This window comes from Muntiacus reevesi, chromosome 1, assembly GCF_963930625.1.
Source record: "Muntiacus reevesi chromosome 1, mMunRee1.1, whole genome shotgun sequence".
Lineage (NCBI taxonomy): Eukaryota > Metazoa > Chordata > Mammalia > Artiodactyla > Cervidae > Muntiacus > Muntiacus reevesi.
This window is the reverse complement of record NC_089249.1, coordinates 52,945,612-52,966,464: the sequence shown is the minus strand read 5'-3', so window position 1 is coordinate 52,966,464 and position 20,853 is coordinate 52,945,612. Positions and strand designations below refer to the sequence as shown.

Here is a 20,853-nt window from a genome sequence, read left to right as displayed (position 1 = left end):
TGCCCTGCAGCATCACAGAGCCGGGAGGGAGGGACCGGACAGGTCACAATCGCTCCGCCCCACCGGCCCGCCCGCGGCTCCGTCTCTGCCCCGGGAGCAGCGCGCGGGGGTGAGGTGGGAGGCCGGTTCCTGCTCTGTGCTCTGCACGATTATACTTTGTGACCCCAGCCGCCCAGGAAGGAAATGCAAAGTGCTGTTTGAGTGTGTTCAGGCTCCCAAACTTTGATCCTCTTCCTGCGGCAGGAAAAGCAGCTGGTTAGAGTTCGGTTCGCGCCGACACCCCCAACCCGGAGGGGCGGCAGGGTGGGGGCAGGGCTCTCAGTGGAAGGGACAGGCTCCAAGCTCAGCTCTGGGGCTGCTCTTCACCTCGGCTCTGAAGCCCTTGCACGTGTCCTGAGGCTGGCCTGGCTGTTGGGGGATTCACTGAGATAAAGGTGAGAACCACCCCCCCCCCACCCCCCGCCCCGGCCCAGGAGGTACTTCTAGTGTGTCCTCTGTTCCCGCTTCTACTCCTCTGTTCCTGGACATCACCCCTCCACCATTATTTTCAAGTCTCTTCCTCCATCCATTTATCATCTCTCCCTCTTCCTACTTTAAAGCCCAGGATGTGCAGAACAACCTCAGAATTTCAGCTGCCTCTTGGCTCAGGAATAAGACCTTCTCTTGGGGGCTGCAAGTGATGTGTAAGGGCTAAGGTCCGTTCCCCACTCCACTGGGTTGGGGGTGGTGCAGTGGGGACAATGGGTCTGGCCCTCTCTTCATGCTTCAGATTTTGGCCATACAATTGATTACACTTCCCTCGCTTCCCCTCCTCCCCTCTCCAGTTTAGCTGTAAGCAATGCAAACTTCCCCACCAGAGTGCAAACTGAGCTGAGACAGTAAGGCACTTCTGTTTCTTCTGCCCTCTTCAGGCCCTGCCTACCAAACCCCGAGTCACTCCAGGCAAATCCACAGCTTTTCTGCAAGGTGCCACCACACAGAGCTGCTCTGGCAGGACGTGATGACTCGCCAAGTGTCCCAGTGCACAGATCCACCTTCCCTTCCTAACTGTCTATCTCCAGCTGGTGGAGAGTGAGAACACTATTTTGTAGCTATTTGTTCTGCTGAGCGTCCATTCCTATGTTGTCCGACCTGTACTGTGAGTTTCTAGAGGACAGAGGATGGGACCTGTGTCTTATTGAATATTTATTTATTTGGTTGGACCGGGTCTTAGTTGCGACATGTGGATCTAGTTCCCTGAGCGGGGATCAAACCTGGGCCCTGAGCATTGGGAGCTCAGAGTGTTAGCCACTGGACCACCAGGGAAGTCCTCTGGGGCACATGTCTTAATCATCTTTGTATTTTAGAGCATCTCAGACACAATACTTTACACACTGATACATACAGTGCTTAATAAATTATGAATTGAATTGTCTATAAAGATCCTAAAAATTGAGAATCATAATTAAACTAACTGCCAAGCACATGGTATGTGCTCAATAAAGGATGGTAACTATCATTAACTATGTATTTATTTCTCTTTGAAACTCCCATAGCATACACTGATCACTTTATCACTTCCATGACATTTACCACTCTTCACTTTGGAATCTTTTTTTCTTTTTAATATTTATTTATTTGGATATACATTACAGCATGTGGGATCTAGTTCCTTGACTAGAGATCAAACCTGGGCCTCCTTACATTGATAGCATAGCGTTTTAGCCACTGGACCACTAGGGAAGTCCCTACTTTGGATTCTTGGTATATGCATATGTGCATGTGTTTATTTCTACAAAACTGGATGGAACGCCTGGGTGTTATTCATCTTGGTGCTCTCTCTCTCTCTCTCAAAAGTAGCTAGTCAAGTGCATCAAAGATGCACAATAAACATTGCTGAGTAAATTGATTTTCTGAGTTCTCTTTGAAATTACCAAATATGTTCTCAACAGGTTCTTAATGTCTTGGGGGTAAAAATGATAATGACAATACTGGTGATTATGATGGTATTCAGCAGCCTTCATCATGATGATTCCTTGACCCTTATCATCTTTCACCTTTATGAGGTTAAGGGTTGGCAGGAGCTATGTCTATGCTGTAAATGCTGAACATGGCATCTTTTGGTTCTACGGAGATAAAAAGAAGGGTAGCTGGCGTACACTGAACTGTATCCCCTCTCCCTCACAACTGATTTGTTGAAGCCTTAACCCTCAATGTGACTCTATTTTGAGATGGGTCCTTGGGGCCTTTAGGGAGGTAATTAAGGTTAAATGAAATCATGAGTGGTGCCCTGAGGATTTACGCCCTTATAAGAGGAAGAGACACCAGGAGTGTATGCACAGAGGGAGGCGGTCCAAGAAGGTGGCCATTGGCAAGCCAGGAGCAGAGGCCTCACCAGAAATGGACTATGAGTTTGACTTCCAGTCTCCAGAACTGTGAGATAATTAATTTCTGTTGTTTAAGCCACCTACTGTGTGGCATCTTCGAAGACTAACATAGTAGCCTGAGTCTTAAAAGTAAAAAACTTTGACTTCTTTTTGGTTTTTAAGTCCTCTTTCACAATTATTTGGTCGGGGGCAACCTGAATCCCACCTCCATTCTATGTTTTTCTCCCTGAGTAGAAGTTTAGAATGAAAGCAGATGTGTTTTCAGTCCCTGTGATGGTTAAGTTTATGTGTCAACTTGACTGAGCCATGGGACACCCAGACATTCAGTCAGACATTATTCTGGGTGTGTTTGTGAAGGTGTTTCTGAATGAGATGAACATCTGAATTGGTAGACTGAGTAAAGCAGATTGTCCTCCCCATTGGAGGAGGTGGGCCTCATCCAATAAGCTGAAGATTTGAATTAAATGAAAGGGCTGAGTAAGAGGCACCAGCTGCCCGCCTGGCTGCTGAGTTGAGACCCTGGACTTCTCCAGCCTTGATCTAGAGCTCACACCAGTAACTCTCCTGGATCCAACTTGAAGACTATGTCTTAGACTCCATGATCATGCAAGCCAGCTCCCTATTTTCTCTCTCTCTGTGTATGTGTGTCTCCTATGGGTTCTATTTCTCTGGAGAACCCTAATACAGTCCCCCTTTTTGCAGGTGGAAAAACAAGTCAGATACAGGCTGTTTACAGAGAAGAGCAACATTGCTCTTGACAGCTCGGAACTTCCCTGCTCCTTGTAGAGATTTTAAAATATCAGCCTCAAAAGCAGGTGATTTGGCCCAACTAGGATCCAGCATTTCATTCTTGTAAAAAGAGTGAAGTAGGGACTTCCCTGATGGTCCAGTGATTAAGAATCTCCTTTCCAGTGCAGAGGACGTCGGTTTGATCCACGGTTGGGGAACTAAGATCCCACATGCCATGGGGTTTAGAACTAAACCCAATACGCCACAACTAGAGAAGTCTGCGTGCCACAGTGAAAGATCCCACGTGTGGCAACTAGGACCTGATGCAGCCAAGAATAAATAAATAGTAAAAAAGAAAAGATTGAGCTTACTTTGCCAAGGGGAGACTGGAGCCTGGAGGAAGACCTGGTACCTTCCAGGCACCCACACTGCTAGGGGAAGCTTGAGATTCCAGCAGGAAACTGTATTTTATAATAGGGTTATCTAGATTTAGGCACTTGCCACATGGATTTAACTCTGGTAATGGGTGGTTGCCTGCCTTAGGACCACTTGCATCTGAATGCTGGGCTCCCTGCTTGTGTTCCAGCCCTGCAGGTGCTGAAAGGGAGGGGGCGCTGATGGCCACAGAGTCGCAGGTGCACCAGTTCCCCTCCGAGGGCTGACCGCTGCACAAAGGTGGAGCCACACAGCCCGGGCGGCCCTGCTCCCAGGCGCATCCCCTCCTAGACCCACCGAGGAGGAGGGTCTGGGTGGCCTTGTTTTAAGCAGGGGACAGCAGCGTTTTCCTGACGGTTCTGATTCCTCCCCTGTTCCCTGCCTGCCAGCTGGCTGACGTCAGAAGTGGGAGCTTTCAACGCATCCACTCCCATGGTGTGGCCTTTGATCCTGGTTAAGCTCAGCTTCCTGGGTGGGAGCCGGGGCTGGGGGCAGCCCTTTAGGCCCTCACCTGCCAGTCACAGGAAAATGAGATGGAGGGGACAGGAGGCAGTGGGCAACTTAGAGTTGGGGGTCCAGGACTGACAGGTGACGTGCAGAGAACACTGAGCTCGGGGAATGAAGAAAAACTCGCCTCCTTCACAAACAGGGGCAAGCTGGTCAGAGGCCAGTGGAAGCCCTACCCTCACCCACACCTGAGGCTCGTTACTGATCCGGTGACCACCTGCCAGCCCCATTAAAAGCACCCAACGAGCAGCACCACAGGAAAGATACGGCGGTCATGTCAGTATCTCCCCTCAGGCCTTGGTGTTCTGCGTACAGCTGACTCTTCACTTTCAGAAGGACTGCTGGCTTCTCTTGCTTTCCAGAAATTTCACAGAACGCTATGGGTATCACAGAGATCCAGGCTTTCTTGACCATACACTGACGGTGTGTTAAAAGAGCTGGAAAACAGCTCTCACCATCGACGTCATAAATCCCCTTTAGAAAACTATCCCAGGAAAAATAACCATGTTGTTTCATGGCCTTTGCACATACAGTCTGCTCAGAGCTGTTGTTTACACTAGCAAAAAGTCAGAAAGAACTAGAAGGCCCAGCACACCAGTAGGAAGGATTATGTGGCTGCTAAGATGGAGAACTTGGAACCTCGACCATCACCTTGTTTGGAATAAGGGTCTTTGCAGCTGTGATTAAGATCTCAAGACGAGAGCACCTGGGTTAGGGTGCATCCTAAATCCAGCAACATTAAGCAAGACAGAAAAGGATAAGACATAGAAACACAGAATGCGGTAAGGCAGGGGTGGGGGACATTCGGCCACAAGCCCAGGGCCACCAGGAACCCCCAGAGGCTAGAGGACACAGGAGGAGCCTCCCTGGGGCCTCTAGAGAGAGATGCCTTGATTGTGGACTTCCAGCCTCCAGAGCTATGCGAGAGTAAGCTTCTATGGTCTGAAGCCCCCCGGTTTCTGGTCATTTGCTTCAGCAACCTCAGGAAACAAATGTGTATAGTAGAGAAGCAGTAATGCTGAAAACTGAATAAATATTAAGAACATAGAAAGTACTAGATACATGTTTATGACAAACAATATGCACGTGTATGGAAGAGAAGGGAGTTTCTTTTATGCATTTTTTTTTAGTAAGGTTGTTTGAATGAACACATTTCATGTCTTACAAATATAATGAGTAATGTGGTCAGTTCACAACCCTGAAAATACAAGTCTGGTCACCCCGTGTGGCAGGACAGCCACCCCAGGACCAAGCTGTTTTAAACTCTGGTCAAGTGGACCTTGGAGTCTTGACCCCAGCAGTACCACCTCACAGATCCATCATTAAAATCTGAGTGTCCACCCACACCTGCTTCCCTGTCTGAGACAGTAACTCCCTCTCAGGCCACAATCCCCTGCCTTTGTCTTTACCAAATACTCTCTCACAAACCCCATCACCTCCCCAACTCTCCAGCCCCACCTTCCACAAGCCCGAAGAAAAAGGTGAGGCAAACAGCATGTCATTTCTTGACCTAGTCCTGATTAAACAGCCCTGAGAAAGTGTTAACTTGAATTTGCCTATGTAACAAGACACAGGTCCCTCAGGGACCATTAATCTTACTTAATCCAACTAAATGTGCCTATATGCAAAGTCTGTGTCTATTTAACCTATTTCATGCACCTATTTTAAATGGATTTTATAAAAAAGACTTAACCATCCTATTTTACAATAATAAATATCTTGTAGCATTTTAAATACTCCATTCCCTGTATCACTTAACACCTTCCAGTCTTTTTAGTAGACTTTTGCTCACATGACACAAAAGTATCATAAAGAAAATAAGGCAGAAAAATTTCACCCCCATCTTTAAGTAAGAAAATAGAGACCTATACCCCTTATATGTGGAACCTAAGAAGCAATAACACAAATAAACTTACTTACAAAACAGGAAGAGACTTAGAAAACAAACATGTTTGCTAAGGGGAAAGGGACAGTTCAGAACTTTGGGGAGGTCATGTACACACTGCTGTATTTAAGATGGATAACCAACAAAGGCTTACTGTATAGCACATGGAACTCTGCTCAATGTTACATGCCAGCCTGGATGGGAGGGGGCTTGGGGGAGAACAGATACATATATATGTATGGCTGAATCTGTTCACTCTTCACCTGAAAGTTTCACAACATTGTTTTTTTTTTTTTCACAACATTGTTAATCAGCTATACCCCAAAACAAAATGTTTTTGGCATTAAAAAAAAAGAAAATAAGAGACCTAAAGATTAAATGACTTTTCAAAGTTACAGAGCAATTCAGCAGCAGAGCCAGCATCTCTTTATAGGGAGAGATTGCTTAGCTTTTCTGCCATCAATGTTGATGCTACTGTTAACGTGACTTTTCTCTAAAAGAAAAGAAATCCTTTTCTCTAAAGGATTTCTGCAAAAATTCTTTGGTTTTTCAACTAAGGCTCCAAATATTACCTTGTCAGTCCCCATTTCAGATGGTAGAAAAGGTTTCAAGGGTATGTGAAAAGTTTCAGGGTGCTTGAAAAAGAGGAGCTGGGCAACAGTGTGAAATGAGAGCTGGGGTCAGTATTAAAATTAGAAGTGGGTCATAAAACCCAGCCCTGCCAGGTCACCTGGGGAGGGACAGCAGCTCTAGTGACCCCCACCCCTCTTCTACCTCAGCCCTTCTGCCAGCCTACCCACCCGCCCACTGGCTGCAAGGCCCTTCTGCCAGCCTGCAGCTCACCCAGCTAATACTCTCCTGAACAAACCCCGTCTGCAGCTGTTTTTTCACAGGTCCTCAAGTACTGGGGTTACCAAGAGGGCTGGATGTTTGAAAGATAAAATGGAAAGAAAACCCACCAACATTACAGTGGTTATCTCAGAGGCATGGGATCACAAGTCCCAAATTTGCTTTTATACAAATTTTTAAATTTCTAAAATATATATTCATTGCTTAAAAAAAATTTTTTTTTTTTAAATCTGTTTTTATCAAGAGGCCAGGAGGCTGGCCAAAAATACCTGGATCCCACTTTAACCCCAGAGGAATGGCGCACATAGGGGTTTCAGCAGGGCCCTATGTTCACGGCTTTTTTCGAGTACAGTTGATTTACCATATGTGTTAGTTTCAGGTATACAACAAAGTGAATCGGTTATACATACAGCCAGTTTTTAAGATTCTTTCCTATATAGGCCATTACAGAGTACTGAGTAGATTTCCCTGTACTGTACAGTAGGTCCTATCTATTTTAAAAAATATGGAATGCTTCACGAATTCGTGTCATCCTTGCACAGAGGCCATGCTAATCTCTGTATCGTTCCAATTCTGGCATACGTGCTCCCAAAGCAAGTACCATGTCCGTGGCTCTTAATTTAGCTCCTTGTCATCCAAGAACCAAGATTTCCAGAGGCAGAGAAGCACTCTTCTCGTTAATAATTGCTATGTCAAGTTCCAAAGCACTGGGCTGGCAGGTGGTGAGGGAAGCCTAGGGGAGTGTGCAGAGCACATGAGAATGACAAGCCGCAGCGCGCCCCCCCTCTCCCCCCTCCGGGCGCAGAGACAGCGGCCCACCAGCCCAGGGCAGCTCCAGCAAAGGAGAAGAGGGGAGGGGTGGACAGATGCCCTTTCTGCAGCACACATCACGCCTCTCACTCTCCCGTTTCCCGCAGCTGGCTTAGCGGTTGGCAGAGGCAGTGCCACCCCAGACTTAGAAGTGGAGCGTCCGGGAGCACGAAAGGCTGGCTCTCAGCTTCCCTGTGGCTGGGAAGGTACCAGGCAGGCTGGGCAGAGGGCCGAGTTTGCCAGGAAGTGGCAGCAGAGGTGTGACGCCCAACTGTTCAGCTCAGACTTGGGCTCAGAAGAGGGTGGAGCGGCTCCATGGCTTTACAGGGAAAGGTGTGGGGCTTACACTGCGAGCCGGTCCCGGGAGCGCGGGGCAGCTGGACAGAGTGAGGCAGCCCTGCAAGAGCAGACGCGGACAAACACCTGACTGGGTTTAAAAGCATGGCACACGTGTGCAGCGCGCCATCATCTGTGGAGAGAAAGAGCTTAGCATCAGAGGTTACGTGGAAAGATCTGGGTGGCAACCATGGTGGGCAGGGGGCCAGAGGTGTGGAGCAGGAGGGAAAGACACTCTTTCACAAACACCTGCTGTGCCTTCTCAATTTTGTACTAGACACATAAAACATCATTTTTAAGAGCATGAGCACACGTGAGCAAACACATCCATGGTGTCACCTGCACAAAGCCATGAAATGCCCTTAAGCCCCTCTCTAGAGGCAGCACCCTGCGTCCTCCCCTCCACTGCCCACCCCACCCATGATAGCCCATCTAGCCTAGCCCCTCCTTACCTCACCATCTCCCCAGCTGCCCCTCAGCCCCGAGTATCCAGTCATATCTCACACCAGTGGAAGCAACCCACTCGCTGGGGCCAAGGTGGCACATGCAAGGACGGCAAGTTCCAGCGGCTGATTTTTGGGTACACGAGGGGCACCGTGAGCAGTGAGGGACATGGATTGTGGAGGGGACTCCTGTCTCATGCAAGCTGTAGCCTGGGGGCTCACTTCACCCTGGGGTCTCCATTTCCTTAACACACAAAGGGGTTGTAACGGTGGGGGGGGCGTCTTTCCAGATCACAGGTCGGCAGGCCCCATTCACGGCCACTTCTCTGGACCTGTTGTGTACTGGGTGCTTCGAGCGCAGGCCTACAGAAACACAACGTGAGCTCTCCGTGCAAGCTGAAACATTCTGGGAGCCCCACAAAAAAGTGGAAAAAACACGTAGTAACAAGATTTTATTTAGTCCAATATATGCAGGTTATCATTTCAATATGCCATCAATATAAAAATTACTGAGTCTCCACTCTTTTTAACTCTATGTGTTTGCAATCAGTGTCTATTTTGTATTTATACAACATCTTGATTTGCAATACGCGATCAATATAAAAATTACTGAGTCTCTACTCTTTTTAGCTTTATGTGTTTGCAATCAGTGTTATATTTTATATTTACACAACATCTTGATTTGGACCAGCCACACAAGGGTTGAAGGCAGCTGAAGCTCGTGGGGACCTCCCTGGCCAGCACCGGTGCTGGAGTGACCAGGTGGCCCGCCCTTCACTTCAGATGTCATCAGGCTCCGCGCTGAGGCCGGCTGGAGCCGCAGCTGCATCCCCAGATGAGGCCTAGCTCCTTGCCGGACGAGGAGGGCAGCTGGGGCTGGATGCCAGACAAGACTGCAGAGCACCAGGCGAACAGGAAGCCAAGATGCCCGAAGCCTGGAGCAGGGTCACACAGGCTTCGGGGCGACAGAAGTCAGGGTTTCCACAACACAACCCCCCTGCCCCACACCAAAGCAGAGGCTGCCTGTCATGTCAGTTACATCCATTCATGCTCTGGCATGCCTCTAAACACGTTCTAATCCCCGGCCCTCAGTTGGGCAGTGACAACACAGTCATCCCTCATGGTGCTCCATTGTGCCTGGAGCAGGAACCTGCTAACACTGCCCTGGAGGCTCATTTACTCACCCAACTCACACAAAAGTCCCTGTGAGAGGAGAATCACCTTACAGATGAGGTTAAATCACTTCCCAACAGCCACACACCATTGAGTGGGAGGGCAGGCCCCTCCCCCGACTTCAACATTGCAGTCACACTCCCCAGCTTCAAATAGGCCCCAGAATCCCAGAGCCACAAGGCATGCGGCCACCACTGCAGAAAGTATATGAAACAGGGGCCGGAAGAGGATTCCCAGAGGTGACCCACCAAGAAAGAGGGGAGCTGGGCCTCCAGAGGATCAGTAGGTGCAGAAGCTAAGGGGTGTGAGGGGTGCAGTGCTCAGAAAACCCTAACTGCCAGCGGCTGGATCAGGCTCCACATGAGGTGGGGGTGTCGGCCAAAACCAGTGCCCAAGGTCCCTAAACTCCGGGGTTTTACCCTCAGGCCAGGGGAAACCACTAAAGAGTTCTATATGGGGCATGAACAGGACCAGGTTTTAAAAATCACTGTAAAGGAGAAATCCCAAAGCCTGATCAGCTTCCTTTCTCTCAGCATGTTTTACGACACCCTAGGACTTAACCTCCCAGGGCCTGAAGTCTACTCACTCAATCATTTTATGAAAGAGATGCCGCTGACCTGGAGCTCCTGAGGGTCTTAATGTAAAGCTGATAAGCCCCTGGTTTTCCTGGCCTGCTAGGCGCCTCCACCCCACAGCCCCACAACAACAGCCTCCATGCCGCCGCACAGAGACAGGGAGGATTTTGTGGCCACTGACAGAAAGTGCTGAAACACCTCAGCTGCACAACTGCCAGGGCCCTAGTGTCTCCCACCCCTAGACAAGGAAGAACATCGCTCACTGCCTCCCAAGCCTCCCCTCTGCCCAACCCCCTCCACACATTCTTCCAGCTCCCCTGATTATCCGCTCCATTTTCAGTGCATCAGCTTTTGAGGCTGACCTACTTTCCAAGGACACAGGAGCAGAAACACTTGTGCATTATACGAACAGCAGAACATAACTAGAACAGGACACAGAAAGGGGGGATCCAGCAACAGTGTGTACCAAGGATGCAGCAGAAACTGGTGAAAGAACCAGCAAGGCAGCACAAACCATCACCTTGAGGGGGGTGGGAGGGCAGCAGGAGGGAAGGGGCAACAGGAGGGAGAGGGCAGAGACACCTCCTCACCCAGCTCCGCTTGGCCACTGACGGCTGGAACACTGAGCTTAGTCCGGGAGGCAGCTGCCCAGATCCCCTTATCCAGTCGGAAGAGGACCTGAGGTTCAGGAAGCCACGCTCGGTGTGAGCAGAGAGCAGCCCACAGCACAGCTCGCGGCTGGGTGGGGAGGGGGGAGTGATAAACCAGACCAGACTACTGAACCTGTCCCGTGGGCCACCTTCAGAGCTAAGTGTTCCATGCAAGTGAAAGGCCAAGGTCTCCCAGCCAGGACCTTGCTCTGAATTTCCAACTGCACGAACCTCTGGCCTGAAAGATCAACCCCTGCCTCTGCAGTAAGACGGACAGTGTCAAGGAATGTCGAGGAGGAAGCACTTCTTGTCTCCACAACACCTGCCAGGCCCGCCAGAGCTGGGTGCAAAGGGGAGGGCGCTGAGGAGCCTGGCACAGTGCCCCAGCCAGGTCAGCTCCCCTGGAATCAGGCTGGCCGCACTGGCGGGGCCCATCCAGCTGCAGGAAACAGGCTGCCGAGGATGGGTGACTCTGCTTCTCCGGCAGTCCTGGGGCGCAGGGGCTTGCGGTGAGCAGGGAAGACCACTCAGTGCTGGACGGGAAGCCGGCAGAGAGGAGGAGACACGGCCTCGCGGATCCGCTGGAAGATCTGAGTCAGCTTGTAGAGGAAGGGCAGGGAGCGGGGAGACGCTGCGGGGAGAGGCCATCAGTGCCCACCCTTCCCCTCCCACCCCCACTCAGCCACGCCTCCCCCGGGACTCTCCCACCCGGGCAATGCCCAGGCCAGCGCCCCTCCTCCCCTCCCAACAGGAGAGAATCTCTCTTTCTCCAGAATATAATCTCTGGGTTGTATTTTCTTTACGTGGACGAGAGAAAACTTAAGTTTGCTGAGAAAAAGACCCAAATTTATTATGGTTTTTTTTTTAATGTTTTAATCTAACTTTTTAATATTAAAAAATTGGTAATGGTGGCTGCCTCTGTGGAGATGAATTTGGGAAGAGACTTTTCACTACATTCCTTTTTGTACCTTTTAAGTTTGAAGCTAAGCCACAATACTACCTCTTTTTATCATAAGTTAATTGTATTAACAATAAAATTAAAATCAGCCTCTTTTGAACGAGAGCTGACCTGGCTGTTTTAGTTTGTTTTTCCTTATTTGAATTACTGATTTTTTAATTGACTTTTTTCCTTCTTAAAAAGAAATATGTTACTTTTAAGAAAGCTATTCCAGTCCACCCTCTTCACGTCCTCCTGGCCGGGTTCTAATTGCAGCCCAGCCCTGGGCTCTCACCAACCTACACGGGCTGTTCTGAGTGCTCCTGGAACAGCTCCTTGCCATGCCCACTCAGAAGACCAGGGTTCTGAGACTGAAAGTCTCCTAAGGACCACAAAAATCTTTCTAATTTTTACTAAGTCTCTGGAATGAAGTAAAAGGTCAAAGGGTGGACAGCACTGAACACAAACTCCTCAGCTTTCCTGAGGGCTAACCAGCGACTCTCTCCTCAAGCAAACAGAGCTGTTCAGAGGGATCTCCTGCTTGGTATCAACCATGGGGTCAAAGGGACAAGCTGAGCTATGCAGAAACAGCTCCCGGACAGGAAAAAGGGAAGTGGGAACACAGCTTCTGGGGTTAAATGAAGAGCAGCAGACAGAATGTCTGTGTGACCGTGGAGTAGTCACTTCTCTCTGGTTCTTAGGTTTCCCAACCGAAAAAGAAAATGAAAATGAAGGGATTGAAATAAGGGTTTCCAGTTTTCCTTTCAGTTTTGAAAGTTATATAACCCTAAGTCTATATTCATGAGAAGAGATTAGGTTATAACTCACACAAAGTAACGCACAGAAAAGTTCACGAGTGAGCTCCTAACCTCTGGCCCAGTGCTCACAAGGTCTGAGTAATTCACTCTCGGGAAAGAGCACAGTAGAAAACAGCAAGAAATCATCAAAATGTTTGGAGGTATCACTTCACACTGGTCAGAATGGCCACCATCAACAAGTCCACAAGCAATAAATGCTGGAAAGGGTGTGGGGGAAAAGGGAACCCTCCCGCACTGTTGATGGGAATGTAAATTGGTGCAGCCACTATAGAGAACAGTATCAAGGCCCCTTAAAAACTAAATACAGCTACCATATGACCTAGCAATCCCACTACTGGGCATGGATTCAGAAATAAACATAATTCAAAATATACATGCACCCCAGTGTTCACAGCAGCACTACTCACAACAGTCAGGACATGGAAGCGACTTAGCCTCGCTCTGAGAAAGGAATGGACAGAGACGCAGTGCACATACACATGGGGGTGTTACTCAGCCATAAAAAGGGGCAGTTAGAACCGGACATGGACCGACAGACTGGCTCCAAATAGGAAAAGGAGCACGTCAAGGCTGTATATTGTCACCCTGCTTATTTACTTATATGCAGAGTACATCATGAGAGATGCTGGGCTGGAGGAAGCACAAGTTGGAATCAGATTGCCAGGAGAAATATCAATAACCTCAGATATGCGGATGACACCACCCTTATGGCAGAAAGCGAAGAAGAACTAAAGAGTCTCTTGATAAAAGTGAAAGAGGAGAGTGAAAAGGTTGGCTTAAAGCTCAACATTCAGAAAACTAAGATCATGGTATATGGTCCCATCATTTTATGGCGAATAGATGGGGAAACAATGGAAACAATGGATGACTTTATTTTTCTGGGCTCCAAAATCACTGCAGATGGTGACTGCAGCCATGAAATGAAAAGATGCTTACTCCTTGGAAGGAAAGTTATGACCAACCTAGACAGCATATTAAAAAGCACAGACATTACTTTGCCAACAAAGGTTCGTCTAGTCAAGGATATGGTTTTTCTAGTGGTCATGTATGGATGTGAGAGTTGGACTATAAAGAAAGCTGAGAGCCGAAGAATTGATGCTTTTGAACTGTGGTGTTGGAGAAGACTCTTGAGAGTTCCTTGGACTGCAATGAGATCCAACCAGTCCATCTTAAAGGAGATCAGTCCTGGGTGTTCATTGGAAGGACTGATGTTGAAGCTGAAACTCCAATACTTTGGCCATGTGATGGGAAGAGCTGACTCATTTGAAAAGATCCTGATGCTGGGAAAGACTGAGGGCAGGAGGAGAAGGGGACAACAGAGGATGAGAAGGTTGGATGGCATCACCGACTCGATGGACATGAGTTTTGAGTAAACTCCGGGAGTTGGTGATGGACAGGGAGGCCTGGTGTGCTGCGGTTCATGGGGTCGCAGAGTCGGAGACGACTGAGCGACTGAACTGAACTGAAAAAGGGACAAACGAAATTTGTAGAGACATGGATGAACTGAGAGGGTGTCATAGAGTGAAGTAAGTCAGAAAAAGAAAAAAAAGTATCGTATATTAATACATATATTGTGGAATCCAGAAAAATGGTATAGATGACCTTATTTGCAAAGCAGAAACAGAGACACAAGACACAGGAAACAAATGTATAGATACCACGGTGGAAGGCGGGAGGAAATTGGGAGAATAAGATTGACATATATATACTATCAATGCTATGTACAAAATCAAAACTGATGAGAACATACTGTATAGCACAGGGAACTCGACTCAGTGCTTTGCAGTGACCTGAATGGGAAGGAAGTCCAGAAGGGAAGGGGTATATATATGTACACACAGCTGATTCATTTTGCTGTACATTAGAAGCTAACACCACATTGTAAAGCAACTACGCTACAATAAAAATTAATTAACACAAATAAATAAAAAGGAATCACTGAAATGTTCAACAGGGCACTATAAAATCAATTATGGAAGTTACTGAAAACATTATTTAGTCGTGTAAAGTTTTGAAGCCATTTTTTTTGGTGGGGGGAGGGCCACAATTCATGGCTCACAGAATCTTATTTCTTTGATCAGGAATCGAACCCAGGCCTTCAGCAGTGAAAGCATGGGGTCCTAACAATTAGATTGCCTGGGAATTCCCTAAAGCCATGTTTTAAAGAATACTTATAGGGGGATGAGGAACTGGAAGAAGGCTGTCAAAAAGTCCTTTTAGTTATAAATAAGTATTAACAATGTAATGTACAACATGATGAATATAATTAACACTACCGTACGTTACAATCAAAAGTTAAGAAAGTCTTAAGAGTTTCTCATCACAAGGAAAAAAATTTTTTTCTATTTTTAAAATTTTTTATCTACATGAGAGGCTAAATGTTCACTGTGCATACTATGGGAATCATTTCATGATGTATGTAAGTCAAATCATTATGCTCTACACCTTAAACTTGTACAGTGCTGAACGTCGATTATATCTCAATAAAACTAGAAGGAAAAAAAAAAAACTTAACGACAAGCAAAACTGCACCTACATCCAGAGAAAGACTAACGATTACAGTCGCTGACTGAAGGGTGATTTGTTTTCTCCTTTATATTTTTCTCTATTTTCCGTATTTTCTAAAATATTATATATTTTTCCTATTGTAATTGTATTTCTACAATATACTATGTTTTAATTTAACATAACTTTTTTACACACTTTGATGAAGTTTCCTTTTTTCTTTTTTAATTCTGAGGGGACATCCTGGTGGTCCAGTGGTTGAGAATCTGCCTGCTAGTGTTTTGATCCCTGGTCTGGGAAGATCCCACATGGCTGCAGGGCAGCTAAGCCTATATACCGCACCTACTGAAGCCCCAGTGCTTCAGAACCTGGGCATGGCAACCACTGAGCCTATGCACCACCACTACTGAACAGCCCCTGCTTGCCACAACTGGAGAAAGCCTGCGTGCAGCAACAAAGACCCAGCACTGCCAAAAACAAGACAAATAAACCCTGAGGCTCTACTCAGAGTTCACCCCTGGACGTCCAGAGTCGACAAGGCAGAGTGGACTTTCTCCAGGACTGGTCTCTCCTTTAAGGTGAGCTGGGCTGGCTCCAGCTCAGGTCCACCAACTCCTCCTTGCAGATGAGACCAGGGAAAACCCCCAGGAGGGCTTCCAGGCCCAGCCCTGGTCAACCGCCCTGTGCCGGGAGGGTGGGAGGGGAGGCAGGCATCTTCACTCACCTGGATCAAACCTCAGCACCAGGAGGCAGAGGAGCAAGGCAGCCAGCAGGCTCTTACTCAAGGGCAGAGAAAAGAAGTGGCTGACTGCAGAGTCCCAAAGCTGGCGCAGCAACGTCAGTAGTGACAGGAACTTGTGGGAGGAGGAGTCTGGCGGGGAGACAGAGTAGAACTTCAGTAAAGAAGCAGCTTCTCGATTCTGAGCTTTGAGTCTAATCATAAAAGTCAAGCCCCCCCCCAAAAAAAAGTCAAGCCAAGACTGGTATCCTCATGCAGTCCACAAAATGGTTCTAAGGGAGCTCCTTCAGCACTGATTATATCAGAACACCAGCTCCAGTAGGACTGTGACATCACCAGACACCACCTCCACAGGAGAGGGCTCTGACGTCACCAGATATCATCTCCATGGGAGAGGACTCTGGTGTCACCAGCTCTATGGGAGAGGGCTCTGACATCACCAGACACCAGCTCTATGGGAGAGGGCTCTGATGTCACCAGACACCAGTTCCACAGGAGAGGGCTCTGACGTCACCAGACACCACCTTCACAGGAGAGGGCTCTGACGTCACTAGACACCAGCTCTATGGGAGAGGGTTCTGACATCACCAGACACCACCTTCACAGGAGAGGGCTCTGATGTCACCAGACACCAGTTCCACAGGAGAGGGCTCTGACGTCACCAGACACCAACCCTATGGGAGAGGGCTCTGGTGTCACCAGACACCAGCTCTGTAGAAGAGGACTCTGGCATCACCACACCAACTCTGTAGGAGAGGACTTCAAAAGAAATGTCAACTTAGTTGGGGAACCTGGTACCTCTGGTGTTTCTTTAACAGCTTCACAGCATTCTTTATATTCTGGCCTAAGACATATGCACAGTTACACAGCAATAATTCTTGATGATCAGTAAAGGCAGAAAACAAAGGGCACCTCACAGGCACAGTGAAGAATCCCATCTTGGACTGAGCACAAACATGAACACCACCTCTAAGCCCTGAAGACACCCTGGACTCGCCATCTGAGCACCTCCTCTCCGGGCTCTGGACAGGCAGAGGGTTTGCGGAGTTACATGGAGTCCCTGAAGCCTACAACCTGCTGCAAAGAAGTGACCCTGCTTTAGCAGGTCCCTGCTCTTAAGCACACGAAGAAACCACCTCAGAGATAGGATTAGTCTCCTAAGGGCTGAAGGTCCTCCATGTACGCCTATTCTATGTGTCACGAACAGAGAAAACAAAGATCAGGGGGTTAAAAACTACCAGGAGGAAAACTTCAACTCAGCATCAGGAAGAACTTCCCTACACAACCCTCCACAGCTGAAAGGCACTGCTTCAGGAGACAGTGAAGCAACATCCTGGCCAGCCCAGCACAGTGGAGGCAGATCTACCGACAGGAGCCCACGGAGATGACTTTCAGGAGACAAAAGTAAGGTTCTGAGATCTGCACCACCTTCCTCCCAAAGCCAACTGCAGAGGGGCTGGGTTTTCGAAGCACCTCAACAGGTTTCTTATCCTGTAATCTGGAACTTACTCATACAAAGCATTGTTCCCAAGACCCAGGAAGGTCATGATGGACCCCACATCCAGGAGGAAGCCCTCAGCTTCTGCACAGAGGGCCTCAGAAGGATGATGTCCCACCTTCCTGGTTTAGTGTCCGCATCTCCTCAGAGCCAGAGTGCCCATGTGTCTGCTGCTGCCTTGCTGCACTAATGGCCTGAAGTGCGTCCAGCCGCTGTTTCTCACTGAAGGCTGCAGAGCCCACCACCAGCTCTTCAGCCTCTGACAGGAGGCCCAGAGGAAGTAGCACCCGCTGCAGGTGAAGTTCTGCCAAGGACCTATACTCTGGAAGGCCCTGGTTGTCAGGGTCTTGAAGCCAAGCACGAACGCCATCCACCACGGCTCCAGGCTCTTGCATTTTGCTGTATAAAAGAACACTGCAACCCCCAAATAATCCAATCCCAGAAGAAGAGTGGTCAATGCTTCATGGTTTGTTAATTTCTCATAACCACTACACTCCTCCTACCCAGCCCCTCCTTTGTGCCCTCAAGTCCTTCCTTACGGGACCCTGACACGATAAGAATCAGGAGTTCTTAGGAGCAGCAAGCAGCTCTCTCGGCTCTGACACACCCCACTTCTGTCACCCCACTTCATGTCTCCCATCCCTTCCTGTTTTCCCTACCCTACTCTTAAATTCCTTCTTCTTCATCTTTTATTACACATGCTTTGAGTCTGGAGGGCACTAGGGGGAGGAGGGGTGGAGGACAGGGAAAGAATTAGATTTAAAGGGAAATGGTATGGAAGGAAAAAGAGGAGATATGAGAACTGAAGGGGTGTGCTGTGCTTAGTCGCTCAGCCATGTTGGACTCTGTGTGACCCCATGGACTGTAGGCAGCCAGGCTCCTCTGTCCATGGGGATTCTCCAGGCAAGAACACTGGCGTGGGTTGCCATTCCTTCCTCCAGGGGGTCTTCCCAACCCAGGGATCAAACCCAGGTCTCGCGCACTGCAGGCAGATTCTTTACTGTCTGAGCCACCAGGGGAGCCCAAGAATACTGGAGTGGGTAGCCTATCCCTTCTCCAGAGGATCTTCCTGACCCAGGGGAAAACCCTCTTGCTCCTGCGCTGACTCAGTGGGGAAGCAGTAAGGACCTAAGGACCTACCACAGTTCCAGGACTTTGGGGGGAAGCTTCTCAGGAGCCTGGTAATACTGAAGAACCCAGGACAGGACTTCCCGCCACCGATCCATTTCTGCCAGGGCCTGGATGCCCACAATACACAGAGAGCATTTCACCTCCAAGGAGCTGTCAATGAAAAAGCCAATTTGAGTTCAGAAGTGGTTCTCCTGCACTGCCATTCCCACCTTCAGCCTGGGACAGTTCTTCACCAGCAACCAAGTCAGTAGCTATTGCCTCTCACCCAGTATTCAGGTGGGCCTCACAATTATGACCCATCTCATGAGGACCAGCAAGAGAAAACTGCCCTTTGCCCCCGAGCTGTAAGTTTCTATAAATCTAAAGGCCAATCAGCTGCTGACCAGCACACGTCTCTGTATCCAGGTAAAGTCAGGGTTAACCAACAGGAAGCGTTCATTTACTCCCAAGGGGAAAAGAACAGCTGCAGCACAGATGTGGGTGGAAAGAGGACCAGCCCTAAGAGTTTGCTTAGTGAAGAAAGGGCAGAAGCAGTCTCCGCCCAAGCGCAGCAGAAGAATCACACCCTCAGCCTTTACAGCACCGAGTCTTCACCGACCCCCAAACACTCAGCAAAGAGTCCCCAGTTCATCCTTCTCTGGGGCCAGCTTTGACCAGTCTACCCACGCCCTCCCTAGTGTGACCTAATCCAACGAGCAATGCCGGACAAGATTTCAATTCTTTGATCCAATCCTACAAGAGGACCAGAACACGACTCCTGCTCTAAACCCCAACCCGAGGAGTGAGAGGGACTACTTCGGGGAGGGGTGGAAGGAGACGACTTCCGCCACCAGCTTACTGCAGTAATTTAACAAATCAATTCTATCTTCTCATTAGACCATTCTACCCTGGTACAGGGAGAAAGAATTGATTGTGGGGTCCCACTAAACCCCGTTTACGTCTCGACCGTTTCCTCCTCGGACAACCAGCCCAAGGTGAGTCCCTGCCTCGCGGAGAAACACCGCGAGGAAAACAAGGAATAAGGGTCGAACGAGCAAGCAGATTGCAGGAGTGCTGCGGTCTGGAGGCCTCCCACTGTCCCCGAGGCGAACCGAGCCCCGGACGTACGCGCCCGCCGGCTCCTCCGCCAGGCCCTGCCAGGCGCGTTCGCAGGTGCGCAACGCCGCGCCGAAATCCAGGTGCACCACCAGCAGGTCGGCCGCCTCCTCCAGCAGAAGCGCGGCCGCCGACGGGGCCGGGGCGGCACGCACGGGCTCACTGCTCCGCAGGGCGCCCCCGACCGCCCTCAGGGGGGCTGCGGAGGTCGCGGGGTCACTCTTCATAAGTGCGCGCCAGGACGCAGCCCTCTAGGGGCGCGGGGTGTGCGGTGCAGTCTGGGGAGGAGGTAAGGGTGGTCCTCACAGGCTGCTCTGGCACGGGACAGCCTGGCGCCCTCGGATTTGTGCAGCACTGAGTCCCTGGGCATCCGGCCCCACGAGAAGGACTGGGACTCCCGGCCGGTGTAAGGCCGCCCGTGGTCTCCTCAAGTGCAGGGACGCCGCCGCGGGCTCGGGAACACAGGGGCCGACATCTTGCCTGCGCGCGCAGGCCCGACGCTCTGCGCCCGGTGGCGCGGGGCATTCTGGGAGGTGTAGTTCTGCTCCGGAGCGGTCGTCCTCCAGGGCAGGCGGGGGACTTCGGACTACGAGCCCCGGCAGCCAGCGCTCCGGAAGTTGTCGCGGCAAGAGGAAGTCCGCCGACGGAAGGCGCGGAACAGGGTACGGTTGGAGGCGTGGGCCTCCGGCATCTGCGCTCCTGGTCTCCGGCACGCAGCCGCGGTAGCGGGCAGTAAAGGCAGTCCGTGTGCCGCCTCCGCCGGGCCCCAGTCGAGCTCACGGTCAGTCCACAGTGGGACTCCGAACCTCGTGCCAAATAGAGATCTCGTGAAAAACAGCCGTACGGTGTGTGATGCAGTTTGCAGTAAAGCCCTGAGACAGGGCACGTATTCCTTAGGTTATGGCTGTAATAGTAATTATTAAGTAGTTGTACGCAGACACAAGTTACATTTATTACTGTGCTTCACTCAGGTTTTTCAGTGCCTCTCAAGTTTGTACTAAACCCTAAGTTTCCCAGTTCCTACCCCGAGGTCTCCTGAAGCGACTCGTCTTGTGATTACATGAGACGGGCCAGGCCAGGAGCAAAGTCAGCACCTGTTCGCGTCAGCGTCCCCTTCTCTGGTCACCAGCCTGGGCCCTCATCTCTGCATAAAGTCCTCCCGGAAGGGTGAGGCAGAAACATCAGATCCTTCAGACTCTGCGGATAAGGAGTATGGAGCCATAACCATATAAGGCCATAAAGCCAGGACTTCACTCACTCCGCATACACCTAGCACCCTGTAAGTGCCAGGCCTTCTTCTAAAGGCTGAAGATACCACGTGAACATAGGAGACAAATATCTGCCTCTGTGGAGCTTCCATATAGTGAAAGCA

At 49.6% G+C, this 20,853-nt stretch overlaps 1 protein-coding gene and 1 non-coding gene across 3 annotated transcripts; both read right to left on the bottom strand.

Moving 5' to 3' along the window:
- Window positions 1–7,270: 7,270 nt before the first annotated feature.
- Window positions 7,271–7,372, bottom strand: LOC136156752 (U6 spliceosomal RNA). The gene has a single exon (XR_010661235.1). It is a non-coding gene; the product is annotated as a U6 spliceosomal RNA (small nuclear RNA).
- Window positions 7,373–8,780: 1,408 nt separating this feature from the next.
- Window positions 8,781–20,000, bottom strand: PEX26 (peroxisomal biogenesis factor 26). Of its 2 annotated transcripts, none has more exons than XM_065943456.1 (5): window positions 19,494–20,000; window positions 18,396–18,536; window positions 17,374–17,669; window positions 15,743–15,889; window positions 8,781–11,357 (listed from the first exon to the last, which is right to left on the bottom strand). In XM_065943456.1, the coding sequence occupies exons 1-5, from the start codon at window positions 19,706–19,708 to the stop codon at window positions 11,038–11,040; spliced, it is 1,119 nt and encodes a 372-aa protein (XP_065799528.1). In that variant the 5' UTR covers window positions 19,709–20,000; the 3' UTR covers window positions 8,781–11,037. The 2 variants fall into 2 exon arrangements, with proteins under 2 accessions (XP_065799528.1, XP_065799535.1); XM_065943463.1 differs by having other exon boundaries at window positions 11,156–11,389; window positions 19,494–19,999.
- Between the last annotated feature and the right edge of the window lie 853 nt (window positions 20,001–20,853).